The 15,786-nt window shown below is 45.0% G+C and overlaps 1 protein-coding gene across 1 annotated transcript; it reads left to right on the top strand.

Annotated features, from left to right (window-relative positions):
• Window positions 1–7,833: 7,833 nt before the first annotated feature.
• On the top strand, window positions 7,834–14,955 carry LOC143955601 (uncharacterized). The gene is made up of 2 exons (XM_077465685.1): window positions 7,834–9,801; window positions 10,213–14,955. The coding sequence occupies exon 2, from the start codon at window positions 12,309–12,311 to the stop codon at window positions 14,670–14,672; it is 2,364 nt and encodes a 787-aa protein (XP_077321811.1). The 5' UTR covers window positions 7,834–9,801; window positions 10,213–12,308; the 3' UTR covers window positions 14,673–14,955.
• Window positions 14,956–15,786: the final 831 nt, after the last annotated feature.

Raw genomic sequence — 15,786 nt, 5'->3', positions numbered from 1 at the left:
CCCCCAAAAAAATGACCCCGTTTTTGGAAAGAAAATACTCCAAGGCGTTTTATGAAAGCCATAGTGTGTCTTTTGAAAATTAATTTTTTTTGTCGCAAGTTTTTGGGAAATGCAGAAAAGAAAATGTATCTTTTTACAAAAAGTTGTCAATTAATGAGATCCTAAGGTTGGGTTATCCCTGAATGCGGCCTCCCCCTTGTCCAGGGGCAATGATGAGCAAACTTACCCCGTATGTAAGGTGAGTGGACCTGTTCAAGGTGCCCAGCATAACCCATAAGAACCCACCACAGGGCAGGCCTCTCATGTGACCCACACTTGGCACCCAACATGGGGAGGAACATGGAGAGAGTGTCACCCGTGTGCCTTACATACAGTACATACACACAGCACAAGACCGGGTTCACACTGTGGGGTTAAATTACTAAAGGCTAATAGACCTTTGCAAATGCTGTTGCTCCAGAGCTTAGTAAATTAGGGAAAGCTCTGCTGATTTCCATCATCCAAACATGTGTAAGCAAAATTGCTGTTTTTTTTTCCCCCTTGAATGTGATTGGGAATTTTTGGCAAAGTCAAGCTTCACCTGATTTGCTAAGCTGCACTTGCAAGGTGGAAGGTCTATGTGCCTTTAGTAAATCAACCTAGTGTTTGAGATGTTTCTAAGGAATGCAGTTCCTCTAAAGGCCACAAGGTGGTGATCTCACTTCTACCCAGACAGGAAGTCTCTATGGTAGACAGGAAGTGATGTCATGTACAGACAGGAAGTGATGTCAGGTTATAAATAGGAAGTTCCGGGTGAGAGGTGAGTCGGGAGGAAGTAGAGAGGAGACGTTGCTTGAAGTTTCAGCAGAGGAGGTAATAAGATCTTATTCTCTATTTACACCCAGTAACTCCCCGTCATGTCCGTCCTCTTCCTCCATAGTCACTGTGACGTCTTTTATCTCCAGCAGATGAAGATACACACATATATATTGTGGGAACCTAGATTACCCCCTTCAGGGGCAGAACATTCCCCCACTTACGGGGCCGGAACATTCTCTTCAACTTTCTCACCAATAACCTTCTCACCTCATCAGTCTATACTAATAGACTATAAGATATTAGAGGATGGGTGTTTTTTTTGTTTTCCGTTAGATTTATGATGCATACTTTTGTATTTTATAAGCTGTATGTAGATATTTTGAGGGATAACTATTCCCGATGTCTGTGATGGTCCCACACAAGGGATGTGTCTGGATGGTGACTGTATCATTGTGTGTGTCAGGTTCCTATAAGGTGTCAGGATGTCACTGTCTATTTCTCCATGGAGGAGTGGGAGTATTTAGAAGGACACAAGGATCTCTACAAGGACGTCATGATGGACAATCAGCCGCCCCTCACATCACCGGGTAAGAGGAGACTTTATTGTAAAGGAGAGAGCAGTACGGAGGCTCCACCCATCCCCCATCATCTGATAAACACATAGAAACAATGTATTCAGTCAGTGTGTGTGTTTCCTACAGATGGATCCAGTAATGGGAACCCCCCAGAGAGATGTCCCCGTCCTCTGTATTCCCGGGATTCCACACAGGAAGGTCACACCATCCCCCACCATCATCAGGTAGGTGAGGAACAATCACTGATAGTATCATTAGGATCTGTACATTATCTGCATTGTTACCATTGATGTCATTTTTATTATATATTCAGAGTGGAAACCTGAGAGATCCTAAAGTTGAGGTGAAAGAAGAGATAAAAGAGGAGGATGATGAGGATGGGGTGATGGAGGAAGAGCACAAAGATCTGTACCAGGACACCATGGAGGAGTCATCCAGATACAGGAACCCACCAGAGAGATGTCCCCGTGGTAACCTCGGGGATGATAATATTGATATTAAAGAAGAGTATAAAGAGGAGGATGAGGAATATGGAGTGATGGAGGAGTTTTCAGAAGGACACAAGGATATGATGGAGCCACCAAATACCAGGAACCCACCAGAGAGATGTCCCCGTCCTCTGTATTCCCGGGATTCCACACAGGAAGATCTCACCATCCCCCACTGTTACAAGGTTGGTGGGACGGAGAATCTAGAACATGGACTAATGGGATGATGTGTAGATTTCTTATGTGATGTCATAATAATAAAGTTTCTATCTTACAGATGATATTCTCTCTAATTTTCTTGGTTTAGAGTGGAGATCCAATGGATATAGAATTTGAGGTGAAATCAGAAGAAGAAGAGAGGTATGTGAGGGATGATCAGCAGTCTATGGAGGAGGATGGAATAACGGGGACATTTATAGAGGAGGACACTCCTACAGAGATCAGCACAGGTGGGTCATTAATACTAAATCCATTCCTCCACCCATACTGCTCACTGATTGGTCCAGAGTAGGGCGGGGGCTGGGTGATATCAGCCTGTAATAAGGGTTGTGTCCTCCAGCGTTTTCCTAGTGGGAATCACTATAAGATTCCCGCTGCTGTAGAGCATCCATACTCCTGTATGCCAGTCACCCTATGAGCCCTGCACCTCAGTTCTGTAAGTGTCTGGGCTGCATGCACGGATAAGGGTCTGGTATGGGTTTTGGGGGGGCCCCATGTCCTTTTTATTTTTTTTGCCGTGGGGTTCCCCTTAATATCCATACCAGACCTAAAGGGCAGATTTTTTTCCTATTGCCAGGAATTTAAATGTAATTTCATTCATTTTTATTCCTTTATAAATGTCAGTTTTGCTGCAGCAGGTTCTATACATGGTACAGATGCGCCACTCTACAGGCAGACTAAAGGGACCCCCCAGGCATGATATTTTAAAGGAATTTTTAATTTTTATTGTTTAACTTTAAGCATCATTAAAATGATTGGTCCTGAAAAAACAATATTTAAAATATATATATATTTTTCACCCCATACAAGTCCCCCAGGGCAGTGCCCGGACCTCCATACACTTTTTATGGTCAATAATGTGCATATAAATCTTCATAATGGGAAATTTAGATTTTTCTAATTCGGGTCCCATAGACTTTAGTAGAGTTGTAGTGCGAACCGAACTGAGGGGTTTTCAGCCCATCTGTAATGAGTGATAGAGGGGGAGGGGACACTCGTCCTATAATCCCCTCATCACTGTCACTCCTATAGAAGACAGTTCTCGTTGTTTCCTCACTCTCTGACTAAGGTCCATGAATAAAGAAATGATCTGGTAGGAGATCAGAGGACCCATTTACTAGTTACCTTGAGGGGGGAATTGTAAGATCCTCAGAGACAAAGCTGCCTGATGTGGGCGGAGTCCTGGTTTAGGGGAACCAATCAGCTGATGTCTAGTAATAATCTTTGTATTTCTATTTTAGTAGATGGACGGGAGATGAGGAAAACCTCAGAGGATTGTCTCACTTTGTCTCCAGACTGTAAAGGAGAAGATGAGGACATCACACAGTATAGTCCAGGAGAAAACCCGACTACCTCAAATGTCCATCCGGGACCACACAGTGTAGATGGACCATCGTATTCCTCTTATCCCGAGGAACCTCAGACTGTGCGGGACGGTGCCGGACCATCGTATTCCTCTTATCCTGAGGAACCTCAGACTGTGAGGGATGGTGCCGGACCATCGTATTCCTCTTATCCTGAGGAACCTCAGACTGTGCGGGACGGTGCCGGACCATCGTATTCCTCTTATCCTGAGGAACATCAGACTGTGCGGGACGGTGCCGGACCATCGTATTCCTCTTATCCCGAGGAACCTCAGACTGTGCGGGACGGTGCCGGACCATCGTATTCCTCTTATCCCGAGGAACCTCAGACTGTGAGGGACGGTGCCGGACCATCGTATTCCTCTTATACTGAGGAACCTCAGACTGTGCGGGACGGTGCCGGACCATCGTATTCCTCTTATCCCGAGGAACCTCAGACTGTGCGGGACGGTGCCGGACCATCGTATTCCTCTTATCCCGAGGAACCTCAGACTGTGCGGGACGGTGCCGGACCATCGTATTCCTCTTATCCTGAGGAACCTCAGACTGTGCGGGACGGTGCCGGACCATCGTATTCCTCTTATCCCGAGGAACCTCAGACTGTGCGGGACGGTGCCGGACCATCGTATTCCTCTTATCCCGAGGAACCTCAGACTGTGCGGGACGGTGCCGTCCTTACAACAGAGGATGTGTTTCCTTGTCCTGAGTGTGGGAAGTGTTTCAATTGGAAAGGCAATCTTAAGGTACATATGAGAACTCACACTGGTGAGAAACCGTTTTCCTGCTCTGAGTGCGGGAAACGTTTTACACAGAAGTCCCATCTTTTATCACACCAGACATCTCACACGGGAGAGAAGCTTTTTTTCTGTCCTACGTGTGGGAAATGTTTTGCACGGAAATCAATTTTTATCACACACTGGAGATCTCATAAGCAAAATAGTCCAGGAGAAAACCCGACTCCCTCAAATGTCCATCCGGCACCACACAGTGTAGATGGACCATCGTATTCCTCTTATCCCGAGGAACCTCAGACTGTGCGGGACGGTGCCGGACCATCGTATTCCTCTTATCCCGAGGAACCTCAGACTGTGCGGGACGGTGCCGCCCTTACAAAAGATAAGAGGTTTGCCTGTCCAGAATGCGGGAAGTGTTTTTTAGATAAGTCCAATCTTCACACTCATCAGCGACTGCACACGGGGGAGAAGCTGTATTCCTGTCCTATGTGCGGTAAATGTTTTATACAAAAAGCAGAGCTTGTCACACATGAGAGGTCTCACACGGGGGAGAAGCCGTATTCTTGTTCTGAGTGCGGGAAATGTTTTACAAGTAAATACACCCTCGGTGCACACAAAATGTCTCACGCAGGGGAGAAGACACATTCCTGTCCTGTGTGCGGGAAACGTTTTTCAATGAACTCTGATCTTTACAAACATCTGAAGTCTCACACAGGGGAAAATCTGTATTCCTGTCCTGAGTGTGGGAAATGTTTTCTATCGGCATCCCCTCTTTACATACATCAGAGAATGCACACGGGGGAGAAGCCGTATTCCTGTCCTGAGTGCGGGAAATGTTTTTCAGTGAAGTCCCATCTTTACATACATCAGAGATCGCACACGGGGGAGAAGCCGTATTCTTGTCCTGAGTGTGGAAAAAAATTTGCATTGAAGAGCCAACTACACACACATCTGAGGTCTCACACGGGGGAGAAGCCATATTCTTGTCCTGAGTGCGGGAAATGTTATTCAGTGAAGTCCCATCTTTATAGACATCAGAGCTCTCACATGAGGCAAAAGCCACTTTCCTCTCCTGAGAATGGGAATTGTCCGTCACAGAAGTCCTCTGTTTACAGTCATCTGAGATTGGACACGGAGGAGAATGAACTTTCCTGGTCTGAGTGAGGGAAATGTTCCTCACTGAAATCCTTTCTGTACATCAGGGGGTCCCACACAACCCTCGAGGTGTATTAGTGAGTGCGGGAAATGTCTTGTATATGAATGTTACTGGACATGTGGGGAAGAAGCACCCCCTGATATACACCTCAGATATACTCCATGGCTGATCTTCATCATGGAAGAAACAGTTGATAAGGAGATCAGAGATCACCAAAGACATGGATGAAGTGTTGTACCGTGTCGGCCATTGATAGCAGGAGAAAAATAAAAATGGAGTCATTACCTCTCATTGGCTGAGTACATTTTGTGGTGTAAACTCTTTCAAGAGGTCTGTTTTCTCAAGTCGTCTTCCAGGACGAAACACGTTAACCCCCACCACTTAAAAGGTGGTCCTCTAGGCTTATTATAATAAAAATGGAGTCATTACCTCTCATTGGCTGAGTACATTTTGTGGTGGAAGCTTTCGCCATGTTTTATTTAATTCTGTGTTTTTTTTATATTCATCAGCTCCATCTATTGGCTATAATGTACTATTTTGCTATTTTTCCGATTGCAGTATTTCTGAAAAAATGATGGCCACTAGATGTCTTGAAGAGATTTGAGATCCCATTAACACTTAATCAGCGACATCAGCATAAGGGGCTTAATATCTGCTGCTAATCTAGGACTGATTCATTTTGATAAATGTTAGCCGGTCAATGGAGTCTGTGGACAGAAACGCTCCTTTATCTGTCACAAAACCTCCAGCAGCACTGAATTCCGTTTGGAAAAAATGGAGTCATTACCTGTCATTGGCTGAGTACATTTTGTGGTGTAAACTCTTGTAAGAGGTCTGTTTTCTCAAGTCGTCTTCCAGGACGAAAAAACGTTAACCCCACCACTTAAAAGGCGGCCCTCTAGGCCCTTTAAAATAAAAATGGAGTCATTACCTCTTATTGGCTGAGTACATTTTGTGGTGGAAGATTTCACAAACACTTAAAGGTCTGTTTGTTAAAAATAATCATTAGACACACCTTATGTGACACACATTCCCCCACCCCCTCCCCCAATGGTCCTGAGTTTTGGCTGCATTTTAATGAATTTTAATTTTAGTGAATTTTAATAAATAAGTAAATGACACAACAGCGGCACTCACAAATATGTACACACCACAGAAACGAAATATATAAACAATCACATATGTGATAAGATGCTTCTTTGCTGTTCAACCTGTTTAATGGACGCCAGTGATGCATCTACAGCGCCTTGCAAAAGTATTCACACCCCTTGAAATTCCCCACAGGTGAGTGTGAGTCTGGAATCTGGGTCAGGGTTAACTGCAGGTCAGGGCTGGATGACTCACAGAGGCAGGTCTCTGGTGCCTCCCTCTATTGATCTGGAAGTTTGGAAAAACTTCTGGAAGCTAGAGGGCGGAGGGTTGATCCCTGCAGCTATGAGTTTGATGGTACTTTCCAGAGAGAATCATTTGATTGGGTCCCGGCACAGCTCGGAGGTACAAATTTTCAAATCGTAAGCAACAAAGAAAGGTGCTACTACCCCAAGTTTAATTAAACTCCTCCTGAGCTGTCGGGTGCAGGATGTGCAGTCGCTCGGCTGCCAATGTGATTAAATAGATAAAGAACAAGCCGCATCTCCATACATGCTCTTCAAATCAGTTCAAATTTATTGTATCTCCATAAAAGATAAAAGCACAGCAGAGGTCGACGCGTTTCAGCATGTAGTCGACGCGTTTCAGCATGTATGGCGTAGCAGATTGTTCTTTATCTAACAAATTTGCAAACTGCCTCTCTGTGATCTGTTTTTTTAGATTGGCCCTCAAAGGGGCCAGGTGGTCGGGTATAAAATTAACAGCAAATAACCTTTTGTTGTGAAGAATACAGCTGGAATGGTCAGACCCTGGTTTGTTGGTCAATATCTCAGCCCTAATACTGCATGTATATGTATGTGTGTATATATATATATATATATATATATATATATATATATATATATATATCCTACATCAACTTGCCTACAATAGGAGCGTAGTGGTCAGGGATGGGCAGAACACCCCCCGTTTGGTTCACAGCAGAACTCCCAAACAGAGAAAAATATCGCTCCTGAGCCGCAAACTCTATTAACGTCTAATGGGACCCCGAACATGAAAAATTTAAAGTCCCCATTTTGAAGGCCTATGTAAGTGATTGGCCATAAACAAGGGTATGCGGATCCGGGTACTGCCCTGGGGGACATCTATCAAATGCAATTTTAAAAAAATGAATAAAAAAAGATTGTTTTTAAAGGAGCATTTATTTTAATGATGTTTCAATTGAGACAGAAAAAATATATAGTGAATGGGGGGGCCCCTTTAGTCTGCCTGTAAACTGGTGGATCTGTACCATGTATGGAACCTGCTGCAGCAAAGCTGATATTTGTAAAGAAAAAATAAATGATATTTAAACTGATTATCGTGGCTGCAAGCCATTTCCGGCAATACAAAAAAAGGGAAAAAAAACACAGTGGGGTGCCCCCCCCATGCATATCAGGCCCTTTAGGTCTGGTATTGATTTTAAGGGGAACCCTATGCCAAAATTAAAAAAAATAGTTGTCGCCCCCCCCCCCCAAAATCCATGTCAAACCCTTATCCGAGCACGCAGCCAGGAAAGTGGGGGACCAGCAAGCACCCCCCCTCCTGAACTATACCAGGCCACATGTCCTCAACAGGGGGGTATATTGGGGAAGGGGGGAGCTCTGCCCCCCACCCAAAAACACCTTGTCCCCATGGTTGATGGGGACAAAGGCCTCTTCTCGACATCCCTGGGCGGTGGTTGTGGGGGTATGTGGGCGGGGAGTTTATCGCAATCTAGAATCCCCCAGATCCCCTTCCATAGTGTGAATGAGTGTGGTGTACCCCTGCCCATTCAGCAAAAAAGTGTCAAAATAAAAACAGGAGGCAGTTTTTTTAAACTTTCCCACTGAGCGCACAGAAAATTTGGGCAATGTTTGCCCATCCCTATCAGGAACATGTCCTATACAGCCCTGTGTACAGAGTGCAGTGGTCAGAAGTATATCATATACAGCCCTGTGTGCAGTGGTCAGGAGTATATCATATACAGCCCTGTGTACAGTGTGCAGTGGTTGGGAGTATATCATATACAGCCCTGTGTATGGAGTGCAGTGGTCAGGGCTGTATATAATATACTCCTGTGTATATAGTGCAGCGGTCAGGCATATATCATATACATCCCTGCATATAGAGTGCAGTTGTCAGGAGTATATCATATACAGCCCTGTGTATAGAGTGCAATTGTCAGGAGTATATCCTATACAGGCCTGTGTAAAGAGTGCAGCGGTCAGGAATATATCATATACAGTCCAATGTATAGAGTGCAGTGGTCAGGAGTATATCATATACAGCCCAGGGTACAGAGTGCAGTGGTCAGGAACATGTTATATATGGCCCTGTGCATAGAGTGCAGTGGTCAAGTAAAGTAGAGTATTAGGACCATGCCAGCCATACCCTCCCGAGTACACATGTGAGACTTTTTCACAGCCTAACCACATAGAGGAGCCCAAAATCCAAGGAGCACCTATCACATGTCTGGAGGTCCTGGAGCATGACAGGGGAAACCCCCCCCAAAAAATGACCCCGTTTTTGGAAAGAAAATACTCCAAGGCGTTTTATGAAAGCCATAGTGTGTCTTTTGAAAATTAATTTTTTTTTGTCGCAAGTTTTTGGGAAATGCAGGAAAGAAAATATATCTTTTTACAAAAAGTTGTCAATTAATGAGATCCTAAGGTTGGGTTATCCCTGAATGCGGCCTCCCCCTTGTCCAGGGGCAATGATGAGCAAACTTACCCCATATGTAAGGTGAGTGGACCTGTTCAAGGTGCCCAGCATAACCCATAAGAACCCACCACAGGGCAGGCCTCTCATGTGACCCACACTTGGCACCCAACATGGGGAGGAACATGGAGAGAGTGTCACCCGTGTGCCTTACATACAGTACATACACACAGCACAAGACCGGGTTCACACTGTGGGGTTAAATTACTAAAGGCTAATAGACCTTTGCAAATGCTGTTGCTCCAGAGCTTAGTAAATTATGGAAAGCTCTGCTGATTTCCATCATCCAAACATGTGTAAGCAAAATTGCTGTTTTTTTTTCCCCCTTGAATGTGATTGGGAATTTTTGGCAAAGTCAAGCTTCACCTGATTTGCTAAGCTGCACTTGCAAGGTGGAAGGTCTATGTGCCTTTAGTAAATCAACCTAGTCTATGAGATGTTTCTAAGGAATGCAATTCCTCTAAAGGCCACAAGGTGGTGATCTCACTTCTACCCAGACAGGGAAGTCTCTATGGTAGACAGGAAGTGATGTCATGTACAGACAGGAAGTGATGTCAGGTTATAAATAGGAAGTTCCGGGTGAGAGGTGAGTCGGGAGGAAGTAGAGAGGAGACGTCGCTTGAAGTTTCAGCAGAGGAGGTAATAAGATCTTATTCTCTATTTACACCCAGTAATCCCCCCGTCATGTCCGTCCTCTTCCTCCATAGTCACTGTGACGTCTTTTATCTCCAGCAGATGAAGATACACACATATATAGTGTGGGAACCTAGATTACCCCCTTCAGGGGCAGAACATTCCCCCACTTACGGGGGCCGGAACATTCTCTTCAACTTTCTCACCAATAACCTTCTCACCTCATCAGTCTATACTAATAGACTATAAGATATTAGGGGATGGGTGTTTTTTTTGTTTTCCGTTAGATTTATGATGCATACTTTTGTATTTTATAAGCTGTATGTAGATATTTTGAGGGATAACTATTGCCGATGTCTGTGATGGTCCCACACAAGGGATGTGTCTGGATGGTGACTGTATCATTGTGTGTGTCAGGTTCCTATAAGGTGTCAGGATGTCACTGTCTATTTCTCCATGGAGGAGTGGGAGTATTTAGAAGGACACAAGGATCTCTACAAGGACGTCATGATGGACAATCAGCCGCCCCTCACATCACCGGGTAAGAGGAGACTTTATTGTAAAGGAGAGAGCAGTACGGAGGCTCCACCTAGATCCCCCATCATCTGATAAACACATAGAAACAATGTATTCAGTCAGTGTGTGTGTTTCCTACAGATGGATCCAGTAATGGGAACCCACCAGAGAGATGTCCCCGTCCTCTGTATTCCCGGGATTCCACACAGGAAGGTCACACCATCCCCCACCATCATCAGGTAGATGAGGAACAATCACTGATAGTATCATTAGGATCTGTACATTATCTGCATTGTTACCATTGATGTCATTTTTATTATATATTCAGAGTGGAAACCTGAGAGATCCTAAAGTTGAGGTGAAAGAAGAGATAAAAGAGGAGGATGATGAGGATGGGGGGATGGAGGAAGAACACAAAGATCTGTACCAGGACACCATGGGGGAGTCATCCAGATACAGAAACCCCCAGAGAGATGTCCCCGTCCTCTGTATTCCCGGGATTCCACACAGGAAGGTCACACCATCCCCCACTGTTACAAGGTTGGTGGGACGGAGAATCTAGAACATGGACTAATGGGATGATGTGTGGATTTCTTATGTGATGTCATAATAATAAAGTTTCTATCTTACAGATGATATTCTCTCTAATTTTCTTGGTTTAGAGTGGAGATCCAATGGATATAGAATTTGAGGTGAAATCAGAAGAAGAAGAGAGGTATGTGAGGGATGATCAGCAGTCTATGGAGGAGGATGGAATAACGGGGACATTTATAGAGGAGGACACTCCTACAGAGATCAGCACAGGTGGGTCATTAACACTAAATCCATTCCTCCACCCATACTGCTCACTGATTGGTCCAGAGTAGGGCAGGGACTGGGGGGTATCAGCCTGTAATAAGGGTTGTGTCCTCCAGCGTTTTCCTAGTGGGAATCACTATAAGCTTCCCGCTGCTGTAGAGCATCCATACTCCTGTACGCCAGTCACCCTATGAGCCCTGCACCTCAGTTCTGTAAGTGTCTGGGCTGCATGCACGGATAAGGGTCTGGTATGGGTTTTGGGGGGGCCCCATGTCCTTTTTATTTATTTTTTGCCGTGGGGTTCCCCTTAATATCCATACCAGACCTAAAGGGCAGATTTTTTTCCTATTGCCAGGAATTTAAATGTAATTCCATTCATTTTTATTCCTTTATAAATGTCAGTTTTGCTGCAGCAGGTTCTATACATGGTACAGATGCGCCACTCTACAGGCAGACTAAAGGGACCACCCAGGCATGATATTTTAAAGGAATTTTTCATTTTTATTGTTTAACTTTAAGCATCATTAAAATGATTTGTCCTGAAAAAACAATATTTAAAATATATATATATTTTGCACCCCATACATGTCCCCCAGGGCAGTGCCCGGACCTCCATACACTTTTTATGGTCAATAATGTGCATATAAATCTTCATAATGGGAAATTTTGATTTTTCAAATTCGGGTCCCATAGACTTTAGTAGAGTTGTAGTGCGAACCGAACTGAGGGGTTTTCAGCCCATCTGTAATGAGTGATAGAGGGGGAGGGGACACTCGTCCTATAATCCCCTCATCACTGTCACTCCTATAGAAGACAGTTCTCGTTGTTTCCTCCCTCTCTGACTAAGGTCCATGAATAAAGAAATGATCTGGTAGGAGATCAGAGGACCCATTTACTAGTTACCTTGAGGGGGGAATTGTAAGATCCTCAGAGACAAAGCTGCCTGATGTGGGCGGAGTCCTGGTTTAGGGGAACCAATCAGCTCATGTCTAGTAATAATAAGCCAAATGGTCCGGGGCTGAAGTGGTTAAACAATTCTACTTATAATTTGTCCTAAGTCACAACCTTTATATATTTACCTTATAACAGAATTATCATTAGGTCAGTAGATACTAAAATTGTAATCGTATCTGTGGCCTGGAATATAATATGTATAATTTGAATGATTTTTAAATGATCCTCAGAGACAAAGCTGCCTGATGTGGGCGGAGTCCTGGTTTAGGGGAACCAATCAGCTCATGTCTAGTAATAATCTTTGTATTTCTATTTTAGTAGATGGACGGGAGATGAGGAAAACCTCAGAGGATTGTCTCACTTTGTCTCCAGACTGTAAAGTAGAAGATGAGGACATCACACAGTATAGTCCAGGAGAAAACCCGACTACCTCAAATGTCCATCCGGCACCACACAGTGTAGATGGACCATCGTATTCCTCTTATCCCGAGGAACCTCAGACTGTGCGGGACGGTGCCGGACCATCGTATTCCTCTTATCCCGAGGAACCTCAGACTGTGCGGGACGGTGCCGGACCATCGTATTCCTCTTATCCCGAGGAACCTCAGACTGTGCGGGACGGTGCCGGACCATCGTATTCCTCTTATCCTGAGGAACCTCAGACTGTGCGGGACGGTGCCGGACCATCGTATTCCTCTTATCCCGAGGAACCTCAGACTGTGCGGGACGGTGCCGGACCATCGTATTCCTCTTATCCTGAGGAACCTCAGACTGTGCGGGACGGTGCCGGACCATCGTATTCCTCTTATCCCGAGGAACCTCAGACTGTGCGGGACGGTGCCGGACCATCGTATTCCTCTTATCCTGATGAACCTCAGACTGTGCGGGACGGTGCCGGACCATCGTATTCCTCTTATACTGAGGAACCTCAGACTGTGCGGGACGGTGCCGGACCATCGTATTCCTCTTATCCCGAGGAACCTCAGACTGTGCGGGACGGTGCCGGACCATCGTATTCCTCTTATCCCGAGGAACCTCAGACTGTGCGGGATGGTGCCGTCCTTACAACAGAGGATGTGTTTCCTTGTCCTGAGTGTGGGAAGTGTTTCAATTGGAAAGGCAATCTTAAGGTACATATGAGAACTCACACTGGTGAGAAACCGTTTTCCTGCTCTGAGTGCGGTAAAAGTTTTACACAGAAGTCCCATCTTTTATCACACCAGACATCTCACACGGGAGAGAAGCTTTTTTTCTGTCCTACATGTGGGAAATGTTTTGCACGGAAATCAATTTTTATCACACACTGGAGATCTCATAAGCAAAATAGTCCAGGAGAAAACCCGACTCCCTCAAATGTCCATCCGGCACCACACAGTGTAGATGGACCATCGTATTCCTCTTATCCCGAGGAACCTCAGACTGTGAGGGACGGGGCCGGACCATCGTATTCCTCTTATCCTGAGGAACCTCAGACTGTGCGGGACGGTGCCGGACCATCGTATTCCTCTTATCCTGAGGAACCTCAGACTGTGCGGGACGGTGCCGGACCATCGTATTCCTCTTATCCCGAGGAACCTCAGACTGTGCGGGACGGTGCCGGACCATCGTATTCCTCTTATCCCGAGGAACCTCAGACTGTGCGGGACGGTGCCGGACCATCGTATTCCTCTTATCCTGAGGAACCTCAGACTGTGCAGGACGGTGCCGGACCATCGTATTCCTCTTATCCTGAGGAACCTCAGACTGTGCGGGACGGTGCCGGACCATCGTATTCCTCTTATCCCGAGGAACCTCAGACTGTGCGGGACGGTGCCGCCCTTACAAAAGATAAGAGGTTTGCCTGTCCAGAATGCGGGAAGTGTTTTTTAGATAAGTCCAATCTTCACACTCATCAGCGACTGCACACGGGGGAGAAGCTGTATTCCTGTCCTATGTGCGGTAAATGTTTTATACAAAAAGCAGAGCTTGTCACACATGAGAGGTCTCACACGGGGGAGAAGCCGTATTCTTGTTCTGAGTGCGGGAAATGTTTTACAAGTAAATACACCCTCGGTGCACACAAAATGTCTCACGCAGGGGAGAAGACACATTCCTGTCCTGTGTGCGGGAAACGTTTTTCAATGAACTCTGATCTTTACAAACATCTGAAGTCTCACACAGGGGAAAATCTGTATTCCTGTCCTGAGTGTGGGAAATGTTTTCTATCGGCATCCCCTCTTTACATACATCAGAGAATGCACACGGGGGAGAAGCCGTATTCCTGTCCTGAGTGCGGGAAATGTTTTTCAGTGAAGTCCCATCTTTACATACATCAGAGATCGCACACGGGGGAGAAGCCGTATTCTTGTCCTGAGTGTGGAAAAAAATTTGCATTGAAGAGCCAACTACACACACATCTGAGGTCTCACACGGGGGAGAAGCCATATTCTTGTCCTGAGTGCGGGAAATGTTATTCAGTGAAGTCCCATCTTTATAGACATCAGAGCTCTCACATGAGGCAAAAGCCACTTTCCTCTCCTGAGAATGGGAATTGTCCGTCACAGAAGTCCTCTGTTTACAGTCATCTGAGATTGGACACGGAGGAGAATGAACTTTCCTGGTCTGAGTGAGGGAAATGTTCCTCACTGAAATCCTTTCTGTACATCAGGGGGTCCCACACAACCCTGGAGGTGTATTAGTGAGTGCGGGAAATGTCTTGTATATGAATGTTGCTGGACATGTGGGGAAGAAGCACCCCCTGATATACACCTCAGATATACTCCATGGCTGATCTTCATCATAGAAGAAACAGTTGATAAGGAGATCAGAGATCACCAAAGACATGGATGAAGTGTTGTACCGTGTCGGCCATTGATAGCAGGAGAAAAATAAAAATGGAGTCATTACCTCTCATTGGCTGAGTACATTTTGTGGTGTAAACTCTTTCAAGAGGTCTGTTTTCTCAAGTCGTCTTCCAGGACGAAACACGTTAACCCCCACCACTTAAAAGGTGGTCCTCTAGGCTTATTATAATAAAAATTGAGTCATTACCTCTCATTGGCTGAGTACATTTTGTGGTGGAAGCTTTCGCCATGTTTTATTTAATTCTGTGTTTTTTTTATATTCATCAGCTCCATCTATTGGCTATAATGTACTATTTTGCTATTTTTCCGATTGCAGTATTTCAGAAAAAATTATGGCCACTAGATGTCTTGAAGAGATTTGAGATCCCATTAACACTTAATCAGCGACATCAGCATAAGGGGCTTAATATCTGCTGCTAATCTAGGACTGATTCATTTTGATAAATGTTAGCCGGTCAATGGAGTCTGTGGACAGAAACGCTCCTTTATCTGTCACAAAACCTCCAGCAGCACTGAATACCGTTCGGAAAAAATTGAGTCACTTACCTCTCATTGGCTGAGTACATTTTGTGGTGTAAACTCTTGTAACAGGTCTGTTTTCTGAAGTCGTCTTCCAGGATGAAAAAACGTTAACCCCACCACTTAAAAGGCGGCCCTCTAGGCCCTTTAAAATAAAAATGGAGTCATTACCTCTTATTGGCTGAGTACATTTTGTGGTGGAAGATTTCACAAACACTTAAAGGTCTGTTTGTTAAAAATAATCATTAGACAAACCTTATGTGACACACATTCCCCCACCCCCTCCCCCAATGGTCCTGAGTTTTGGCTGCATTTTAATGAATTTTAATTTTAGTGAATTTTAATAAATAAGTAAATGACA

This window comes from Lithobates pipiens, unplaced genomic scaffold (genome assembly GCF_037356315.1).
Source record: "Lithobates pipiens isolate NorthernLeopardFrog02 unplaced genomic scaffold, aLitPip1_a1.2 Scaffold_35, whole genome shotgun sequence".
Classification (NCBI taxonomy): Eukaryota; Metazoa; Chordata; class Amphibia; order Anura; family Ranidae; genus Lithobates; species Lithobates pipiens.
This window is presented reverse-complemented; position numbering and strand designations above follow the sequence as displayed.